Source organism: Grampus griseus (assembly GCF_964374135.1).
Source record: "Grampus griseus genome assembly, chromosome: 2".
Classification (NCBI taxonomy): domain Eukaryota; kingdom Metazoa; phylum Chordata; class Mammalia; order Artiodactyla; family Delphinidae; genus Grampus; species Grampus griseus.
Window position 1 is genome coordinate 54,593,389 of NC_139018.1, and position 22,310 is coordinate 54,615,698.

The window sequence follows — 22,310 nt, forward strand, 5'->3', positions numbered from 1 at the left end:
GTGGGGAAAGTGATTGGCTGGCTTCCCGGAAACACCGTGGCCCTCTAGGAGACGCATGCGCGTTGTTATGGAGCCACCGAAAATTTGGTCCCCTTGTCAATTTCTTATCGACTCTAAAGTTGGGTTCCGTTTTTAATGACGAGGTGTCCGGGCATCATTGCGAAATTGATGCCTCTTAAAATGATACAATAAATAAACTTGAGGTTCAGAAACAATGGATAACCTTTTTTTTTTTTTTTTTTTTTTTTTTTTTGCGGTACGCGGACCTCTCACTGTTGGGGCCTCTCCCTTGCGGAGCACAATCTCCGGACACGCAGGCTCACGGGCTCAGCCGCTCCGCGGCACGTGGGATCCTCCCGGACCACGAACCCGTGTCCCCCGCATCGGCAGGCAGACTCTCAACCACTGCGCCACCAGGGAAGCCCTACCCATTTTTTTTTAACTTAATGTTATTGAGAGTCTAACTTGCCTTATTCCTTGTGGTTGGCCATGTTTTTAAATCGGAAGATGAGGTGAAAAACAAACATGTTTAGATAAAATTAAATAACGTGTCTTATTTCTCTATCCAGGCTGAGAAAACAAAACGCCAGTTCTCTTTTTCAGGAGTGGCAACGCATTATCTTTTTTTTTTTGCGGTACGCGGGCCTTTCCCGTTGCGGAGCACAGGCTCCGGACGCGCAAGCTGAGCGGCCATGGCTCATGGGCCCAGCCGCTCCGCGGCATGTGGGATCTTCCCGGACCGGGGAACGAACCCGTGTCCCCTGCATCGGCAGCGGACTCTCAACAACTGCGCCACCAGGGAAGCCCCATTATCTTAGTATTTTGTATTGTTAAAAGGGAAGTGAATGGTATGGTCCTGATATTCGTTGGAAAATCCTAAGGGAAAAAAAGCAAGGCGTCCTGATGCTCCACCATTACATCTTCATAAATGATATAGAGCAGTAAGCGTCGGGGTGATATTCTACTCTAGCGATAGCATTCTACCTCAGACTTGGATACAATTCCTGGCTTCTCCCCTCTAAAAGTGGCGACCTCGAGTAACCTCTGTAGATTTGTTTCTTCGTGTATTGAGGAAAAGTACACACACATCACGAGGTTGTTTGGACCACTAATAATGTCATCCCCTCATCGCCACCATCAGCAAGAGCCATCCTGCGTGTAGCCACTTTACATTGTTTTATATGGTCAAGTGTCTGGACTTGCTTTTAGACATGCTGTTTATCATATGTTTGTATTTGGGAGGGGGAAGGGAACCGGTTGTATTTTAGTTTAATTTGTGTGAGTTTTAAAAGGAAAGTGGTGGAATATAGGTTGTTCTGATGGACAAGGACTGAGCCAAGTCAGATGTGAATCTTTAGGCTAGAACTAGATAAAATGAGATTAGATGTCTGAATGCTTTTGTTTCCTTTAAACATATTAAAGACTTTAAATGCATAGCAGCTTGTCGGTAATAAACAAGTGTGGGTAATGGCTGGTAAACAACCACTACTATCGGAGGTCGTCGCCTCACAAGGGTTCCAATTATGAGCAGCTGACAGCTTGCGGCTTTCTGCGTAGTCCGCTGCCGGGGCCACATCGGCCGATTTTACCCGGGACTCAACAAAGAGGCCCGCGGAGTACAGCCTTAACGTCACTCAAACACTGGCCCCAATCCTGCTGGGTAGCGCCGTGACCCCGCCCGCTTGAGCTCCGAGCAGAGTCCGCGCCACGCCTCTGGGGCGGGGCGATGCCGAACCCAGGCGGGCTGGCTCAGTAAAGCGGAGGCAGCGGGGGAAGATGGCGGCGGCCGTTCCACAGCGGGCCTGGACCGTGGAGCAGCTGCGCAGCGAGCAGCTCCCTAAGAAGGACATTATCAAGTTTCTGCAGGATCACGGTTCAGATTCGGTACCGGAGGCGGCGGGGCGGCCGGGCTGGTGCGGCTGAGGGACACTTCACCCCCCCCGTAGATGCCCATACATTCCGTATTCCTCGGTGCCCCCGCCCTCGTCTCCAGCGGCCGGTGGCCTGGAAGGCCGGAGAGGTCCCGCGTGCGCTCCCGAGCCACGCTCCCGCCCCTCGGGCCGGCCCTGCTTGGGCGGGTGGAGCAACTTTACCTCTTGCGGCACGCAGCAGTAGCAGATTTAGAACCTCACTGAGATGCTTGAGTGAGGTGGAGGCTGTGAAAAAAAGGAACCCAGTAGATTTTGGGGGTTGAGACGGGGGCCCGAGGACTGGAGGCTTGCGTGAGATAGATCCCTGGCGGGGAGTGTGGGCTGTTAGGGAAATGAGAAGGGATGTGAAGATTTCGGTGGGAACGATGGTGCGATTTGCTTTTCTCATCAATTACCAAGCACTGAACACTAATAATTGTGATTTTTTTACAGTCTTGCTGTTTAACTTTTAAAATATCGATCCTTTAAATGACCTTTTCACCTGTATATTTAGGGGAGTTACATGAGTATTTCGGGTACAGTGGTCTCCCATTGTTATAAACAAACCAAGAAATCTATTTGGCATTCTTCCTACTTTTACGCCCTGCATTTTTCAGCACAGTCTCCATCTTAACCACTCTCCGTAGTCACAAGTTATTTTTGTCAGACGGCTTCTTTTCCTTCGGAAATTAATATAATTCATATCTCCTTAAATTGCAGAACAACTGTACAGTTTGTGTGCCCGCAGCATCTCCCACTTATCAGAAATAGCAGGGGTCTAAATGTGGTTTATCTACGGTTTTTAACTTAATTTCCAATAATCTCCCTCCTGAATAATAATTCTGACATCAGCAAATACTTATACAACATCTACAGCAAGAACCGTACTCAGTGTTTGGGGATACAAGTGTGAAAATGAAAGACCATGCCTCAGAGACACCATTTTATACCATTTTACTATTTTAGTGGAATTATTTTCTCTTAAGCCAATCCACATTTCACTGAAACAATAGAGTAGATATATCATTTATTAACGTGTAATGCCTCAAAACTGTACTATATTCATCAAATTCTTATAAAACAAATCATCCCAAGGTGGAATCTAATGTAAAACTGGCCCACGTTGGACAATTTCAAGAGACTTGGCTTGTCAAAATACTAAGATACTAATACTAATATACCAATCTTTTACATGCATATTTTCCAGTGTTCATTCACATATGTAAACCTATATTTGACAGTCACTATTTTATTGATCATAAGATATCATGGAGATGTTTATATTTTGGATATCTTTCTGAAAACTTGCTAAAGAAATCACAACAGTGCTAAAGTAGCTGCTTCTGTTTAATCAAAATAGCCTTTCCCATGAGCCTTTATCATTTAGAACGTTTCTCTCTAAGCGTGAGAGAGAAAAATGCAATAGTGATTGTTTCAGAAAAACTGCTTTATTGTAAGGTTAGAAGGTTAGAAAGATTAAAAGATGCCAGAGGACAACTTTGGGAAGGTAACAAAATGAGGAATCAAGCAAGGACCACGAAGTAGAAAAGGAAGAAGAATAAAGTAAGGAAAACATGTACATGATTTTGAGATGAAGGTACATGATTTTGATGATTTGATATTTCAGTAGTAGTATTTCAGTATTCATCTGACAGTTTAGTCTTATATTTGAGAGAAATGGAATTCTACTGTTAGAGTTATTAAATACATTATTAATCAAATAGGTAATATGTATTGAGTTCTTACTGTATGACTGGAAATGGTTTATTACATTTACCCTTATAAGAAGCCTCTGACATAAGATGCTGTTATTAATCTTTCACTGTGATGCAGAAACTGAGTCTTTAGGAAAGCTTAGTCCCTTGTCTAAAATCAGACAGCTAGGATTTTAACCCAGATGGTCTGACACCACAGTCTATACATTTGAACACTATATATCCAGCATTGTGTAACAGTGTTTCTGGGTGTGCCAAGAATGGGTTACAGATACGTCAAGATATTAATACCCAACATGGCTAGAGGCTCCCAGGGCACGGGCCAAGTAACATCCTGCCAGGAGCAGCTTTGCCCAGTTACCAAAATGTGCTTGCTGTGTAAGTGTGCTCTTCCGTGAGTTCCATGATGGGAAAAGGGTTAGTACACACCAGTGTAACCACTATGCAATATTACAGTTCTAATCTTTGAGTATTTCTTATAATTACCCAATATGGTTTTTTTTAATATTCCTTAAATCTTATTTTTGTTATGAAGTAGAGTATAAAATGTAATGTTTCATTTCTTTTATCAATAGGTATGATTGAAAATATAATTTCTAACTCAAAAGTTCATTTTCTAATTTTAGACCCTTTCTTACATGAGGGAAATTATTTTGACTAACCAGCTTTTTTTCTTTATAGTTTCTTGCAGAACATAAGTTATTAGGAAACATTAAAAATGTGGCCAAGACAGCTAACAAGGACCATTTGGTTACAGCCTATAACCATCTTTTTGAAAGTAAGGTGAGTATTGTTACATTTTATTACCAAAATATCATTTTAGATATTTTATTCCCCAAAAGAAGCTTTAAATGCATTTATTTGCAGAATATGTTGACATTTTTCCACCTGTACTTTTTCTTAACTATAATCATAAATGGACTATCACATTTAGCATGGCTAATCTGTAATATGGCAGGATGTTTTGATATTTTGAAAGGGAACAGATTTTTAAGGACACTGAAAAGTTACAAATCTAAAGTAAGTTGCATTTCATTAATGTATTTAAACTCTTGGTTAGACCTAGGCTGAGCCTTTAGAAAAGGAAATTTTAAGAAATTCTCCAATATATGTTAACTATGAAATGACCACCTTCCACAAAAAAAAAGAGAATCTTTATTAAGGAATTGATTGAATACTATTCATATCTCTGAGTCTGAATTGGTCTTTCTAAAGGTTACGGGTCTCATTACAGAATTTATTTTGTGAGATAGTTTGAGATTCATAATTTGTTGATTAAAATGCTTAATATAAGATTCTTCCTTTGTTCTTAGCCAGACATGAATATGATAAACATTAGACCATTTTCCTTACAGCGTTTCAAGGGTACTGAAAGTATAAGCAAAGTGTCTGAGCAGGTGAAAAATGTGAAGCTTAATGAAGATAAACCCAAAGAAACCAAGTCTGAAGAGACTCTGGATGAGGTATGTATAGAATGTATTCTTACTTGATTTCGCATGTGAATTTGAGAAAAAGTATTTGCTTTACAGCACTGACTTCTCATAATAAGGGGTGGCCACTTTCAGTGAGCCAAACACTAATATGGAGTGGGTTATCTCCCTTGGGTGTACTCAATAAGGAAAAAAGAACCAGTGCTTTACAGTTAGTAAGCCTTTCCTGTGAAATACCTCTAGTTTTTTTTTTTTAAAAAAAACATGTTCTCACTCATAGGGCCAAATCAGTACGTTGTTTTTTTGTTTGTTTGTTTGTTTTAATCAATTAATTTATTTATTATTGGCTGCGTTGGGTCTTCGTTGCTGCGCGTGGGCTTTCTCTAGTTGCCGTGAGTGGGGGCTACTCTGCCTTGCGGTGCGCGGGCTTCTCATTGCGGTGGCTTCTCTTGTCGCGGAGCACGGGCTCTAGGCACATGGGCTCAGTAGTTGTGGCTCGTGGGCTCTGGAGCGCAGGCTCAGTAGTTGTGGTGTACAGGCTTAGTTGCTCCACGGGATGCGGGATCTTCCCAGACCAGGGCTCAAACCCATGTCCCCTGCCTTGGCAGGCGGATTCTTAACCACTGTGCCACCAGAGAAGCCCTAGCTTTGTATTTTATATTGCCTCTATGTCTGGCCAGAACTTCTGAGCTTTCAAAGCTATTTTAAGGGCCTATTCTATAGCCAAGTTGGACTGAGTGAAAGAAACTTCCTTTTGATTATTTTTAGCTTTTTCTGATGTACATGGTGTCCTAGGCAATATAAATAGTTAATTCGGGCCTGGCTGCAGGGTGTGGGTTCATCTGTCTCATCTTTCCCAGCCCAGGTTTTGTATTTTGGTACCAAGGTTTGAAGAGCCAGATAAAACTATTTCTGAAATTAGGAGATTGGGATTGACATACATACACTAATATGTATAAAATGGAAAACTAATAAGAACCTGCTGTATAAAAAAATAAATGAAATAAAATTCAAAAAAATAAAACATTTTTCCACCAGTGTCTCCATTAAAAAAACAAAACAAAACTATTTCTGTAAATGGACAGACTTAGTAGAGCTAAGGACAGCTCTTTGAAAAGCCTCAGTAGAGCTAAATTGATTATTATCTTGCCACTTTTGATAATATCTTGCTAACAACTAAGCTCACTCATTCCTAGCAGTGTTAGTATCAGTGACAATAATAATAATTTGATAAATGTTTTATATAGTGGGCGAATATTGAGCAGCTACTAAGGTAAATAGAGGTATAATTATTAGAAGGTTTACAAAAGCAGTTGGCAACATAGTTCATCTTCCAGAAAGAGTATTCCAGAAAACTAGAGTAAGGGACGTATGAGGTAGCAGATAATATATCAAGAGATTAAGAAAAAGAGCATTACAAATAAAAGTAAAAGCTGTAAGGGCTGGAGGCAGTTTAGAGAGATTTCGTGAGAGTCCTAAACTATATCGTTTTCTTTAAAACGTCTTTTCATTTCATTTAACTGGTCAGTGTGAGCCCTCTTTTTTATGTACTCATTGTCTTCCTGCCTAGATTCCGTAACTTCTTGACCAGTACTTTGCTGGTCCCTGCTGTCTGCTTTCCCTGTTCATGCTTCAGGACTGCAGAGCAAGTACTGTGAAGAAAAATAATTATCAAACTTTTTACTGGGCTTTGTATAAATTAAAGCTTAATATCAGACAGGCATGGTTTCTAGTTTCACTGCTACTCAGCAGCTTTCATACTATCCCTCACTCAATTCCCCATCCACATAAACTACTTGACATTTTTCCAGAAGTTCTCAACCTTCTCTTATTCCTTTCTCATTATATACTCTTGTGTTCTATTTTACCAAAATATTAACATACATAGTTGTAACCATTCTCTTCTTCCCAGTTTAAAAGTTCTCTGATCTTTGGTTTTCTTTTTCCTTTTCATGTCTCCCTCAGATCTAAGGCTGTCAAACATCTTCTTTTTCACATCTTCATCCATTCCTTTTTGATTCTCAAGCATTCCAAGGCCTCAGACCTGGAGTGTGGGAAAAGTCACTAATCTGCCTTCATTCTCTTTCATCATCATTCAGCCCCAAAATGGCTGTTCTAGTAAGTTTTCTAAAATATTTTGCAAACTGCACCCTACTCAAAAATCTTCAATAACTCTATACTGTCTAGAGCTGCACTGTCCAGTACAGTAGTCACTAGCCATACGTGGCTGCTGAGCACTTTGTGGCCACTCCGAATTAAAATGTGCCTTAAGTATAAAATATGCAGTTTCAAAGTTTTAATATGATTTTTTTTAATGTAAAATATCTCAACATTTTCATATTGATTACATGTTGAAATGATATTAATGCAGCAACTAGACAACTTAAAATTACATTTGTGACTCATTGTTTTTCTATTGGATTGCATTTTTGGCATTCAAAACCTTCCAATATCTGGCCCCTGCCCAGCTCCGTATTTACTACTTCTATAGAAATATTCTTCTTCGGTCACAGATGTCTGCCATTGTCTACTAAACTGTCCATACTTTTATTTCTTGCTTAGTGTGTCTCTCCTCTCAGCTTCCCTATTTGTCAGTTCTCTGTCCCCTTCAAGACCCAGGTCATCGGCTCATCGCTTCCTTTGAAATTTTTACCATCCCAGACTTTACATAACTGCCAAAAATTTCTGTAGCACATGGTTATCTATATTATTTACCTCTACCTTATTCATCTTAATGCAGAGAACCTTGTCTAATAGCTGTTACTAGACTTTAAATAAATCAGTCATAGTCAATATATTTATTACCTATTATGTATTAAATAGTGTTGAGGAAAGTTTTCAAGTATGAATGAATATTGGACAGGAGAGAAAGTATAAGTTAGGTCAGGAACTCACATTCAGACGTCAGAAGTGACTGTAAAAGTACTCAAGCCAAAAACTTGAGATTCATCCTTCATAACTTCTTTACATATAATCATCACCAAAGTCTGTTGATTCTGCATATATATATCACAAAACTGCTCATCTTCTGTCATCCTCAATGTTGGCACCGCAGCATAGACCTAGACTACTATACTAACCTCTTCCTATCAAGTCTCCCCACTTCCACTTTTGATTCCCTATACATTCCTCAACTAGATCAAACTGATCTGTTTAGAACACAAATCTGATTTTGTAACTTCTTTGTTTAAAACTGGTAATTGGTTGCTCAGTGACCTAAAGATAAAAACCCAGATTCTTAACATGTGTTATGTCTTTCCAGCCTCATCTCATACCATTCTCTTTTCATTCTTACCTTGCAGACTACTATTTTCATGCTCTTCCCTGCTATGAAAATGCTATTCTCTGTTGTAAACCTTCCTCTACTGAGTGACCTTCTTTTGTCCTTCAAGATACAGTGTAAACATTACTTCAGAGAACCCTCTCCCAGCCTATAGCCTATACTGGAGTACGTCACTGTGTCCTTCTCATGTTGGCACCCTGTGCTTCCTCTTTAGGTCTCCTAACACACACCTATATTCTCTGTTAAAGTGAGGGCCAGAACCACGTCTGCCAGCTCAGCTGCGTATCTCTAGTTCCTGACATATAGAACATGCTCAAATATTTCTTGAATTGAGAATAATTATGTAATATACAGTTGACCGTTGAACAACATGGGTTTGAACTGCATGGGTCCTTTATAATATGCAGATTTTTTCCAGTAGTAAATACTGCAGTACTTCATGACCCTCAATCCTTAGTTGGTTGAATCTGCGGACGCAGAACCATGGATGCGGAGGAATCATGTAAAGGGAGGGCCAACTATAAGTTATACATGAATTTTGGACTGCAGGAAGGGTTGGCACCCCTAACACCCAAAGTGTTCAAGGGTCAACTGTACTCTCATTTTTAGAGGCTATGCTGTGATCTAGTTAATTGCAGCTATGATGATTACTCTCAAAAGTTCCTTTATCTGTGTCTAGAAGTTTCTAGCTCAGACCCAGTCTCAGGAATGTAGTTCTTTTCCTCACTCTGGACTAAGAAATTGCTGCAAAGCCAGGAAATTACCTAAAAGCCAGGTCCGTTCAAGCACATTAACTCCAGGATAGCTTGGGACTGATCTGACCTCCCACCATGAAGCAATCAGGTTCTTGCAATGAAACCCAAAATGAGATCCACCATTTTACAAAGTGTGTTTTATAGGTCCCAGAAGTTCCATGTTGTTTTCATGTGTCATCAAAAGCTGTACCTTGTGTCTCCTACTTGAAGTTTCACAGTGTATATTAGCTAATGCATAATTAGCTCTGAGAAGTTATGCAAGAGAGGCATATTTAACTTGAATGCAGTATTTCCCAAACTTAATTATATTAGGCCCTTTTCTTCCAACAATGCCAAGGAATGGGTGATCCATAAAAGACACTTTGTGAAACACTGAAATTGAGGCCCCAAGTAGGCAGATTGTGCCTTTACTGTTAAGACTGAGATATAGCCACCAATTTATTGTGTTTGCATTATACTAAGACCTCTAATGTAGGTAACACAACATGCCCAAGCAACGTGGTACAACAAAGGGAAAAATAATGGAATGACATTGGTGTTTTTGTTTTTTTAAAAAATTTAATTATTTATTTTTGGTTGTGTTGGGTCTTCGTTTCTGTGCGAGGGCTTTCTCTAGTTGCGGAGAGCAGGGGCCACTCTTCATCGCGGTGCGTGGGCCACTCACTGTCGCTGCCTTCTGCTGTTATGGAGCACAGGCTCCAGACGCGCAGGCTCAGTAGCTGTGGCACACGGGCTTAGTTGCTCTGCGGCATGTGGGACCTTCCCAGACCAGGGCTCGAACCCATGTCCCCTGCATTGGCAGGCAGATTCTCAACCACTGCACCACCACGGAAGCCCGACATTAAGTTTTAAAATGTGGCTATTATTTGCTAATCGTACCTTATCCACTCAATAGTTATCTGTAATTTCTTTAATAAAGTCTTGATATTCTGATATTCTCACATAATATACGTATATTGTCATCCTCATTTTGTGGCTTTTAAATGCTTTAAGTTAAAATTATTTTCAAATTTGGGATATATGTTAACAGTTTTTGTCAAGTCAACTATATTCCTTAAAAATCATTTATTTTTCTGATATAACAGAAAAGGATAGAGAAAACATAATTCCAACACCTAGAAATGAACGTTTAACATTTCAGAATATTTTTGAATATTTTCTCTGTGTATATTTATTGAAAAGTTGAGATTTTACTGTAGAACTTTCTACTGATTTTTCTTGTAATCTTATAAGAATTTTTCCACATTACTAAAAACTATTATATTACCATAAATATGTGGTTTTATTTTGCCATTATGTATAATAGTGTATGGAATAACTGCATAAAGATTTTTTCCTAAGTTTCAAATTACTTCTTGAGTATATATCTGTATAAAGAGAATTATCATACTTTTAACATTTTAAAATTGCATTCCAAAGAGATGGCACCAGTTTACACTACTAGCAGTAGACTTCTAAAGTAACGTCTCACTAAAACAAGCTTGGAATGGGTCAGGAAGAAAGTTAATGCTTACTTTTGTAATACACTTTGTATTCAAGCTATAGATGTGACTTTCTTCTGACTTAGGGAGGCAGCCTAGCTTTAGCTGAAAGTTCTAATCCTTAAGACTCTGAATTGCATAGGGCTTTATACCCTATCCAGGCCTCACTACTTTCTCTATAAAAGATGGGGAAAGAACTGCCAGGTTGCTGTATGGTTAAATGAATGGACATAACAAAATGACTAGTATTAATACCTGACATTCCATATGTGCTTGAGAGGTAGTAAAGTGGTTAAGGCTTGGGCTTTATAACCAGGCTGCCTGGTTTCTAATCCTACACAGCCACTTTGGAGCTCTAGGACCTTAAGCAAGTTACTTATCCACTCTATCCTTTTGTTTCCTTATCTGTAAAACAGGGATAATAATAGTACCTACCTCATAAGGGAGAGTTAGTTTCTGTAAAACATTTGGAATGTTCTGTAGTATAAAATTCTATATATTCTTAAGTTTACCTAAGAAATTGATTCTTTTGATTCTCATTGATTCCTCACTAATGATTAGATTAACCCTTAGCTTTAAAAAAAAAAAAAAAAGACCCTGATAATCCTGCTTTGTTCTAGGAAATCTGCCTCTTATGGTAATTTCTATAGATAATTCCATTCATTGTGTGAACTTATTTTCAATTCAAGTCCAGGAACAGATGCAATATTACTTGTATTTATTCTAATTGGATATAATTTAAATATTTAGTAATGCCAATTATTGGTGCTAACACAACTCAAATCTTTGAAAAGATGTCACAATGATTTAATGCCTTATAATTTTATAGGAATTAAAATGTAATGATATTTCTAACCTTGGAAAATAACTGGATTCATTTTATGGTTTGATGAATAATTACTCTTTGTCAAAAGAACATAGGTTTCCAAAGAAGATGGAAGTTATTTGAAATTATAGGTGTGCTAGTTACTAATATTCTCATCACAGACTTGAAATGAGATAGTGAGTTTTTTAACTCAGTGGTGAACCAGAGGCAAAATAGTTTGTTACCAAATCTGTGAAATTCTTGTGACTGGACTTAGGTCACAGTTGGCTGTATAAGTATTCTCTTTGTCATCCTTCTAAAAAAAGGACATGAATTAACAACTCTATGTGTGTGTTGTTTTTGTTTGTTTCTAGGGTCCACCAAAATATACAAAATCTGTTCTTAAAAAAGGAGATAAAACCAACTTTCCCAAAAAGGGAGATATTGTTCACTGCTGGTATACAGGAACACTACAGGATGGGACTGTTTTTGATACTAATATTCAAACGAGTAAGTCTAAATGTAATCTTATCTCTTTGGCTTTAGGGCATGCCAGATATTTGTGTTGGCAGTACCTTTTTCTTGGCTGTCATTTTTTTTCCGGAAGTCTTTTACACCTGTGATTTACTTGTAAAAGGTTTTCAGTTCACTACTTGGCTGGGTGTAAATGAAGACCTTTTGGTCACTGAAAAGCAAAAAATAAGGAAGCTTAGTCTAAACTTTGTTAATGCCCCAAATTCCGGCTTTTGTATTTTAATATAAAAGGCAGAATAGTGTTATTTTAATGGTGTAAATATAGGTCCTTTCCGTCTCCCTACTTTAGACCATAATTATTTTTACATCCAAAATTTTCTTGATGAAATACTTGGCTTTCTGAATTTTTATTTCTTTTCAGATGCATAGCATGGTAAGTTCTGAAATCAATTTAAAGACTTAAATCACTGTGTTTTTCAATTGGAACTTAACTTCATTATTAACTATAAAGAAAATCTGTTTTACAGGTTCGAAGAAGAAGAAAAATGCCAAGCCTTTAAGTTTTAAGGTTGGGATAGGCAAAGTTATCAGAGGAGTAAGTAAAAACTGGCCACGAACCAGTAGATATTCTGGCACACGCTACTTGTGGTATGGTAACATAAAGAATTAGGTTTGAGAATAAAATGAAAACAATCTTTCGAGTCTTACAAATCAAGTGTTATCATTGCTAACTGATCTGGCACAAATTACATTCTCTGGATCTCAGACAGTACAGCCTACCTCAAGGTTGCTAAAAGATTAAGTGGGGGACTTCCCTGGTGGCACAATGGTTAAGAACCCACCTGCCAATGCAGGGGACAAGGGTTCGAGCCCTGGTCCGGGAAGATCCCACATGCCGTGGAGCAACTAAGCCCATGCGCCACAACTACTAAGCCCGTGTGCCACAACTACTGAAGGCCGCGTGCCTAGAGCCCGTGCTGCACGAGAAGCCCCCGCACTGCAACAAAGTAGCCCCTGCTCACCGCAACTAGAAAGCCCGCGCACAGCAACAAAGACCCAATGCAACCAAAAATAAATAAATTTTTTTTAAAAAAAAGATTAAATAGGTATAACTTAAAGCACATAATAGAGACTCAAATATTATTTCCTTCCATGCCTGCCCCTTTTATTATTTTTTTCTTTGTAAAGTAATTGCCAGAATGTTTGGCTTTCTAAATTTGATTCTTATAAAATGTTAAATAGCTGTTGTACCACTTATACATGATTCAGAAAGGTAAAATATCTGTTCCACTAAAGTACTAATAGAAACTTCTAGGAGTCTTTCCTGTGGCCCTCTCACCTCTCACAATTTAGGCTCAAACACCAAATATATCTTTCAAATGTTAAGTATGCCTTTACCCACCCTTACATGTGAGAGGTAACAGAAGGAAACTCTGAAAAAAGGGGAAGTTAGGCTTAAGCTGTACTGACCATTGCAGTGTACAGTACAAAAGGAGATGAAACAGCAGGACGTCAAATATTAATAACCAAAATGCCTATTTAAATGCAGTTATGAGGACCCTAAATGTGTTATTCTTTGTACTGTGGTAAGACCTAAAATATTGTTCAATCATATCCAGAGCCCAAAATAGAATATAAAACATCTTGAAACTAAAGGTTTAGTTGAAAATCACTTTTAACTACTATCTGATTATACCAAGTTGATATATCAGGTTGAGCTATTTTTGTTTCTGTAACTAAAATGTTTACTGGTAAATTTGTTCTAGTCAACCATACTCTTAATTTCCAGTATGTGACAGATCTCTATCATTTGAGCTTTATGTAATTGTTACATTTCAGCAGAGTATATGATATTAGTAATATATTCTGTATCCTTGCATCATATTGTTTTTGGTAATTTGGCTTTAAGATCCAAATTTGTACAAAATGACATTTTTGAAAAGTTCAAGTATTTACACTAGAAAATTGTTTAATGTGTCCTTAACTTTTTTCATTGAGGAAATAAAGGACAGATTTAGAGACTCTCACCCAAGGACATTACCTTAGGACATGAAATCCTGTAACAGAGTGCTTTGTATGTAATCTTGGCTTTCTTCTGGCTTTGCATGCTTTTGTAAAGTATCATTAGTTTTGATTTTATGTTCTTGCCTTTAGTGGGATGAAGCACTCTTGACTATGAGTAAAGGAGAAAAGGCTCGACTGGAGATTGAACCAGAATGGGCTTATGGAAAGAAAGGACAGCCTGATGCTAAGTATCCTTTTTTCCTTTGTAATTAAAAGAAAAATCATTAAGAAAGATCACTTGAAGGTATGTAAATGCTGTCTAGGTTAACCTCTAGGTCAGAGATCCTGTCCAGACCAGTCTTCCTGATATTTAGATGCTTTTGTGTCAACACCTCCAATATACACAATATTTTCTAATGTTACAAAGTATTCTAACTTGAGCTGGAGTCTTTTTTTCTTCCTATAAGCTCTTAATTTTCAAGACCTAAACTGAGGTTTAAGTTTCCATCTTTGAAAAGCTATTAATGTTTGAAGGGTTTATTTAAAGGAGTTAAGATGCTCAATACAAACAACTGTAGCAAACTGTAGGATTCAGATATGGCTCATGGTAATTTTATGCTTCCATATGATTTCAGGCAGTTAATTGGGTACTCAAAGCTTAGAAATGGAACACGTTGGGGATCACCAGTTGTGAAATGAAGGAGACCACAGGTCCAACATCATAGTGTACGCATTTGTGATTACAACTAGTGACAGTACTTTTCTGATAGGCCCAATTTGTGAACATTAAAAAAAAAAGAAGAGCCGGGCTTCCCTGGTGGCGCAGTGGTTGAGAGTCCTCCTGCCGATGCAGGGGACACAGGTTTGTGCCCCGTTCCGGGAAGATCCCACAAGCCGTGGAGCGGCTAGGCCCGTGAGCCATGGCCACTGAGCCTATGCGTCCGTAGCCTGCACGTCTGCAGCCTGTGCTCCGCAACGGGAGAGGCCACAACAGTGAGAGGCCCGCGTACCACAAAAAAAAAAAAAAAGAAGACCCATGACTCCAGTCTATTACGACCAAAACAATCCAATAGCTAAGTAGGAAGGTAGTTTAGTTGTTGGTTCCATTCCCAGAGAACTAGTTGGACCAGTCAGACTTAAGTTTGGGGATAAAAAAATTGGAAGTCCTTTCTAGACTTATCAATTAGTTACTTGGGAATATAATAGCCTTCTTCTCAGCCTATCAAAATCCCGTGACCAACTGCAGTTCCCTCTCGTGAAGTATCTCAAGACCAGTCAGATAAAAATCACTGTTATCTGAATTCAACATCTGAAAATTCACAGCAAATATCAGGTAGTACCTCATATGAACTTTGATTTATTGTAACATATACAATCAGCTAGACTGAAATCACTTGGGGCAGGGGTGGGGCATACTAAGTAGCAGTCTTCATCAAGTAGTGGCTAACTTGGCAGTACTAGAGAGGAAGATCCTAGTTCAAGCTGAATTTATCTAGTCAGCCTTTATTGACAGGTTATGACCTCCATTCACAAAAATACTTTTAGGAACCTCTAGGTTCCTATGTACTAGCCCCTGAGTCAACTATAAAGCCCTCCCTTTGGAGTTAATTACCAGTATCCAATACACATAATTCTAATTTTATTTATTTTTATAAATTTGTTTATTTTGGGCTGCGTTGGGTCTTCGTTGCTGTGCGTGGGGTTTCTCAAGTTGCCGCAAGCAGGGGCTGCTGTTCATTGTGGTGGGGGCTCTAGGTCATGGGCTCTAGACATGTGGGCTTCAGTAGTTGTGGTGCATGGGCTCAGCAGTTGTGGCTCGCGGGAGCACAGGCTCAGTAGTTGTGGTGCACAGGCGTAGTTGCTCCGCAGCATGTGGGATCTTCCCAGACCAGGGCTCCAACCCATGTTCCCTGCATTGGCAGGCGGATTCTTAAGCACTGCACCACCGGAGAAGTCCCATAATTCTAATTTACACTAAGGGGAATAAGGGGAGAGGCAAGTTTTATCAAATTTACCTTGACTTCTTCAACAGAATTCCACCAAATGCAAAACTTATTTTTGAAGTGGAATTAGTGGATATTGACTGAAATAGTAAAGGCATCAGCAACAATAAAACACAGCCTTGAAGAAACTTAGGTGTCTCATTAGAACTGGTTACTATTTTAAGGGAAGAGTCAACTGGAAAATTCAAGAAGTTAAGTTAGAACTTGTTTACTTGATCCCCAACTTCTAAGAAATGTAATCCATTATAAATCCTTGAAGTTTAAAATATTTTACTACAGCTGTGTAGAATATCACTTAAAGAGAACTGACTTGCCTTTTACCTCATGTTGTAAACTAAAAGGCTCAATAAAAATTTATCCTATGTCTTGATTTGTGTTGTGTAAATATATTCATGTTCTGATTAGGTTAACCAGTACTAAGACTTCGTCAAACCTGGGAGTAACAGTAAAATTGTCTGGACAGCTTTGCCAGAGACAATCATCTTAAAATCTTTAAATATTTGTGTATAAGGAAGGCAAAAGCATAGAGATTGAGAGGAAGCAAAAGGCTAAAAGGTCTAATAAATTGTCAGCAATAGATGAATTCAAGAAAAGTATACTTCAAAACCAATAAACCACTAATACTGGTGAATATAAAGTTAATATTATTAGGTGATTTCCCCCCCTCAATAAATTCGTAACAATTATTGGATGAGTCTTCAGTTTTATTACAAAAACGAAGATGATCAGTTTGATCAAAATGAAAGCTTGCTCACAAGTTTTAACATGAATATTCCAAATACAAAGTCTCCTGAAACAAGTTTTGATATGATTTTCATTTTTTTAAAGGGATGCAAACATTCCATTTCCTCATTTATAATCTCTATTCCAAGACAGTATTTTAATAAGTATCTTCTGCTGTTTGATCCAAATTCACAACGATAATTGAACCACACAGACAATATCTTGTCAGCAAAGGTTAAAAAGCCATTTTTTTTTTTAAGGAGGAGGTAAATCCTTAATAACCAGCCCTTATGTATTTTCAGAACCTTGTACTACACTGACATGATTTGCAGTCAGTTTTTTTTCCCTACCCTTAAGGCTACAAAACTCTATTGCAAATGCATTGCAAAAGAATTCTAGACCACTTAATGCAAAAATCAAAAAAATAGTTCTCCAATAAAAAGTAAATTTTATAAATGGTAGGAAATAGTATCTGTGGTAAGCTACTAAGTGACATTTTCCCCTATTACTGAACAAATCATGTTACACAGAAACAGGGAAGACAAGTTATCAAATACAACAAGCTTATGCTATGTTTACATCCCTCATTAAAAAAAAATAATTTCAAACTTTTCACACACTCCATCTGATATTTAATTTTCCCATCAGGTTGGAGGGGGAGGATAATACTGTCCATAATTCCAAGGATTCTGATAATTGTACTGAAAGGAAAAAGCAAACATGTTAGCATACAAGAACTATGGCTGAGTTCTATATATAAAAATGTAATTAAAGCAGGTATATTTAAGAAAACAAGCATGTGTTCACTGCTGAAATTCCAAGTCTTAACCACAAGACAATGTATTATACAATCTGCAACCAAAGCAGAGTTGTTTTTTCTAAAGGAAAAAAAAAAAGACTATCCTCATTTATGCATTTCTAATAACATCTATTAACAAAAAATTCAATTATAATTATGTAAACTCACTTGATACCAGGCACTATAATTATAAGCAGCTTGATTTGCCTGTAAATCACCATCAATCATCTGCGTAGATGATGAAGTTGTATCTTCTGTGTGTGCTTTCTTTTCCTCTGGTTCTTCTGATCTAAATCAAAGGTCAAAATGGAAACTTTCAGAATTCCCACAGATAAGTACTTTTAACAAATGGATGAGTGTCACCTGTGTACATTCATCTGAAGTTCTTGACCACTCTGTTTTATATGATTTCAAATCACGAAAATAAATTACCACAACATAAAGGTGATAATTATCTTTAAAGGGATTTCCACAATGAAATGTCTTCTTTTAAGCATCCCTTTCTGATTCAGCAGGAAGTTACATACCCGTTTTCTGCTTTCCTTTTTAAAGAATCCTGTTCTTTTAGGAGTGTTTGATGTTCATCATAAGCATTCAGAAGCCTGAGAGGGAAGGAAAAACAATCCTTTGGAATAGACAAAAGCCAAACTTAAATTTTTAAAGTGTTTAAGTTATTTCCACTTAGGGAAACAAAAGCATGTTGCAATGAACATCCTTTTGGGAAAAAAAAAAATGATCCAGCAGGCAAAACCGCCCCCAGCTACCTTTTCTATGTTATCTGCTTTGGCAAGCCGCTGCCTTGCACTTTCCTTCTCAGTCCATGTGGTTCAAATGAGGCTTCAGAGATACAGGCCTAGCCAATTACCTTACTACGTATCTCTGACCAATGACTGGTTTAGAGGTGATCATGTGACTCAAACCAGGATGTCAGTAAGTCCCAGGATTTTTGACTGAGCTACTGAAAAAGTGCCTGTTCTCTGTACTACAGTGGGCTAAAGCTGATGGGATACTGGCCAAGAGCTACCTGTTTTTATTATTTGTAACACATGGGGAGAGCCCGACTAAGGAGCTATCACCCGACAAAGACAGTGACCTTGACAATATGTTTCCGTCCAATGCAACGAGTCCTGACAGTTACATAATTTGTACACTTTTGAGATCTAACTTAACAATGCTTCTTAAAGACACCTGCCACCAGTTAGGATAAAGTGTAAACTTTGGCCATGTGATAAATTGAATTAGAGCTAAAATAAAACTACAGTATAATTAGTTATCATTGATTAAAAAGGTAATTTTTAATAAATAAAAAAATGTGATATGTATTATAGGTCTCACCTGGAACTCAAAACTTCAAAAACAATGTCACTTGAAGCCAAACTGACTTTAAAATCATAATGATTTTGTTTTCCTTTTACCATTTTCTTTTTGAGCGTGGAATCCTAACCACTGGACAACCAGGAAATGCCCTCCTTTTACCATTTTCTTAAATATTTTTTAGAAAGACAAAGATGGCCTTATTTTTTAAGGAATCAGAAACCTGAACACAGATAATTAACATTTCTGTGGAAATGACCTTGATGTTTACATGCATGTTCAACTTCCCTGGACAGCCTGCATATGTACACATTTAATAACAATTAACAGTAACACTGGTCCCAAAATATTACAGGGGCAAAAACTGTCAATAATCTCTGGTTCAGTGTTTACTCAACATAAAGGACTTTAAAATGGACTAATTTCCTTAAGACCTTTAACAACTCATGGGTTGGCAACAAGAGACTCAATATTCATATGAGAAAGTCTGAAAACTGAGGAATACAAAATATTAAGTGAGAGCTAGGATTTAATCCTATATTTGTCTGATTGAACATTAATCCTTACCAATTCATTACACTGCTACCTAAATTTCTAAGCAACTCATTTATTTTCCATATCACTCCCTTTTAAAATTTCAAATACAACAATCTTAGACCTGATACTCAGACCCTCCATAACTATATTTACAAGGGCCTAACTGGCATCCTTGTGTCGGACCTCAGATTTGTCTGTATATTACTGCCAAATTTAAATATGTCATTTAATCTAATTCAAAACTCTAATAGCTTCCTACTGTCAACCGTGTACATGTGCTCAGAACTCAGTCTAGCTTTTAAGACACAGCACATTTAGCATCAAGCTTTTACCGCTTCATAAAACCCTCCAATCAAGCAGATATTCTTTTTACATGAACTTTAATTTGCTTCCACCATTTTATCCTCTCCTTAGCTTATCAGAATCCAGTAATAACTAAATGAAGCCCCACCTCCTCTATGAAAGATGCCAAATACATTCTGTTCCAGAGAGATCAAAGCCTTCTTAACAGTTATATGCTACCTCACATACTTATGTACAGCCTCTCTAGTCACCACACCATCCAACTAGACTAAAAGCTAAAATTACATATGCCATTTCTTTTGTATACTTTCTTCAGTACAAAACAAAAGGAAGACACATACAGCACATGAGGTGGTCAAGAACACAGGCTCCGAAGAAGGTTCTAATTCCAGCTGCACAATGTAATAGCTAAGTGACCTTGGAAAAACTGCCTAATCTCTCTTTAAGCCTCTCTTTGTCTATTAAAAGACCAGTACCTCCTCCCCTGTTAGACTGTTAATGTACTTTACATTAGGTAATTATAAAACTTTTAATGTGCCAAGCACACATATACAGTTGTATTAAAATGTAACTCATATTAAACGTTTTTCAGTTGAATTAAAGTCTTACTCAGCCATCAAAAATGTATACACACTTGCCTAACAGGAATTGGGGTATTTCCTTACTAGACCAGGTAAGAAAGGAATGGCAGCAATGCTCTAATCAATATTTCTACTCTTCTATTTTGCAGATTTAAATTTTAAACTTGTCCTTTTCCCCACCCTCATCTTTTAGCCTTTTATAATGCATGAAGATGAGGTCATTAAGGCATGATCTGTAAAACCACACCCATCCTCTTCTCTAATCTGAGATGGCATTCCTATTCTAGAAAACCCCATCTACCTTTGGTGGTCTATATATTAAATGTTTCTGTGTTTCAGGGTTCAATCCTTCACCCATTTCCTTTTTCACAGAATTCCTGCCTCCTGCTTTCTCTCATCTACTCATTGTTTAAATCACCACGCTAAAATTCTGAAAATAATTTTGAAGGAAAGACAAACCATATGTCCTCTCATTAAGCACATAGACATCTGCAAAACTGAATTCACCCCCACATATACCCGAGGAAAAAGAAACCTAGGAAACATTTTAAATTTAACAGTATATTATTTTGTACTCATCATCAAATTCCCATCCAAAATTATCAGTGCTCTATTACTATTCAGATAGATAATAATATATAATTAAGATCTTACTTATTAACATCTGAACCAAAATCTTCAAGAAATTCCACTTTTCTCTGAGAAAATGTAATTCTCATTTTCATAGGTAATGAACCATGTATAGCTTTGTCAAAACAATTTAGGATATTTTCTTCATTTTGTTTGAGGTCACCACTATATTCCATTTCAAGTAAATTGAGGTATAACTTTGTGTTCTCCTGTGTAAAAAGCAGTACCAATTAATCATATTTCTAAGATATTTTGATTAGACCACAGATATTTTAAATGCCTTAATTTTTATGTCTCAACTTGAAAAATTCAGTATTGAAAATTGTATTAAAATGTAATTCATGTTAAATTTTTTCAGCATACATCTAATAAACAGGTAAAAAAGTAATAAGCACATTGGTAGGTAGAGACATCATCCTAGCATCTCCTAAACTATGCAAGTTGTTAAATGCCAATAAATTAAAACCCTATATCCTATCTTGGGTTTAATGTAGCTTGACCTACCATAACAAATATGAAATAAAACATAAAAAAATGATCTCTACAGTTTCCAGTAATCTAAATCTTCACAACCATAGATAATCTTCCTCACTGCAGCTGGAAGCAAACCTCTTATAAACCTGTGTCTTAAACAGACCTGTCATTAGCCGAAAATCTAAAAAATGAGAAATTTCCTAGACAGTATCTTTTGACATCAGTTGATATATAAAAGGAAATACTTTAGAGAAGGAGAATAATCTCACTGCTACATTTGTTACAATGTAGGCAACTGCCATACTTATGTTTATAAAATGTTCTCAGGCCCTCTACTCTACTTAATAAACTTGCCATAAAATTTCTAAATGTGGAGAAAATAGAAAATCCAATAATGTTAATTTTCTCAACCTTTTAATGATAATTTGAAAAATTTTTAAAAGAATGGCAACATCAGTTTAGAGGGACTGTTGTCTTCATTTAGTAATGAAATATATTACATACAGACCAAACCTTTCATCATAGTTGCCAAAATGAAAAACAACAACAAAAAAGACTACTTTTTTTTATGGAAGATATTCTAAAAAACACAAATACATACTTTGTCTCTTTCAATAGCTTCCAAAAGCACCTTTCTTGATTTTGGAAGGTTTTTTTGTATTTTGAAAAGATGTCGGGCTAGTTTGATAGCATAAAATGATGATTCATTATTTGATTTGGCATTTTTAATAGCTTCCTGAAGCAAACGTTCAGCTTCTTCCATATTTCCAAGCCGTCGTTCTAAACTTACTCTTCTCAAACGAACCATTGCCAATCCTAGAACACATTCTTCAAATGTTCTCAAGATATTCCTGGCTTCATTAATATTACCTAGAAATAGTAATTAAATGTTTATGCTTTTGTTTAAACTTATGAAATATCCTTTATGCCAGGTATTGGCAAATAACAGCCCACAGGCTAAATCCAGCCCTCTGGCTATTTTTTTTTTTTTGAAATGGAAAACAGCCATGTTCATTTTTTTATGTTATTGTCTATGGCTATTTTGGAGCTACAATGGCAGAGTTGTTAGGAAAGAGACCATATGGCCTG

At 37.3% G+C, this 22,310-nt stretch overlaps 2 protein-coding genes across 7 annotated transcripts in view; one reads left to right on the forward strand and one right to left on the reverse strand.

Annotated features, from left to right (window-relative positions):
• Window positions 1-1,727: 1,727 nt before the first annotated feature.
• FKBP3 (FKBP prolyl isomerase 3) lies at window positions 1,728-16,226 on the forward strand. Its single transcript, XM_082648310.1, has 7 exons — window positions 1,728-1,884; window positions 4,307-4,408; window positions 4,981-5,088; window positions 11,754-11,889; window positions 12,381-12,448; window positions 14,008-14,105; window positions 15,890-16,226. The coding sequence occupies exons 1-7, from the start codon at window positions 1,777-1,779 to the stop codon at window positions 15,942-15,944; spliced, it is 675 nt and encodes a 224-aa protein (XP_082504436.1). The 5' UTR covers window positions 1,728-1,776; the 3' UTR covers window positions 15,945-16,226.
• A 323-nt stretch (window positions 16,227-16,549) lies between these two features.
• PRPF39 (pre-mRNA processing factor 39) overlaps window positions 16,550-22,310 on the reverse strand; it is a 37,134-nt gene continuing 31,373 nt past the window's right edge. For all 6 annotated transcript variants that reach the window (XM_082647248.1, XM_082647249.1, XM_082647253.1 and 3 more), the window contains 5 exons: window positions 21,823-22,091; window positions 20,772-20,956; window positions 17,910-17,984; window positions 17,551-17,671; window positions 16,550-17,284 (listed from right to left, as the gene is read on the reverse strand). In XM_082647248.1, coding sequence (XP_082503374.1) covers window positions 17,228-17,284; window positions 17,551-17,671; window positions 17,910-17,984; window positions 20,772-20,956; window positions 21,823-22,091 — 707 coding nt within the window. In that variant the 3' untranslated portion in view covers window positions 16,550-17,227. The remainder of the gene's footprint in view (window positions 17,285-17,550; window positions 17,672-17,909; window positions 17,985-20,771; window positions 20,957-21,822; window positions 22,092-22,310) is intronic.

What these genes read in the sequence shown, in the direction of transcription:
- FKBP3 (XM_082648310.1), top strand. Translation starts at nt 1,777, where the DNA reads ATGGCGGCGGCCGTTCCACAGCGGGCCTGGACCGTGGAGCAGCTGCGC. An exon ending in AGGATCACGGTTCAGATTCG is followed by an intron (nt 1,885 to 4,306) that starts GTACCGGAGGCG and finishes TTTTCTTTATAG; the next exon opens with TTTCTTGCAGAACATAAGTT. An exon ending in AAAGGACAGCCTGATGCTAA is followed by an intron (nt 14,106 to 15,889) that starts GTATCCTTTTTT and finishes CTTCTTCAACAG; the next exon opens with AATTCCACCAAATGCAAAAC.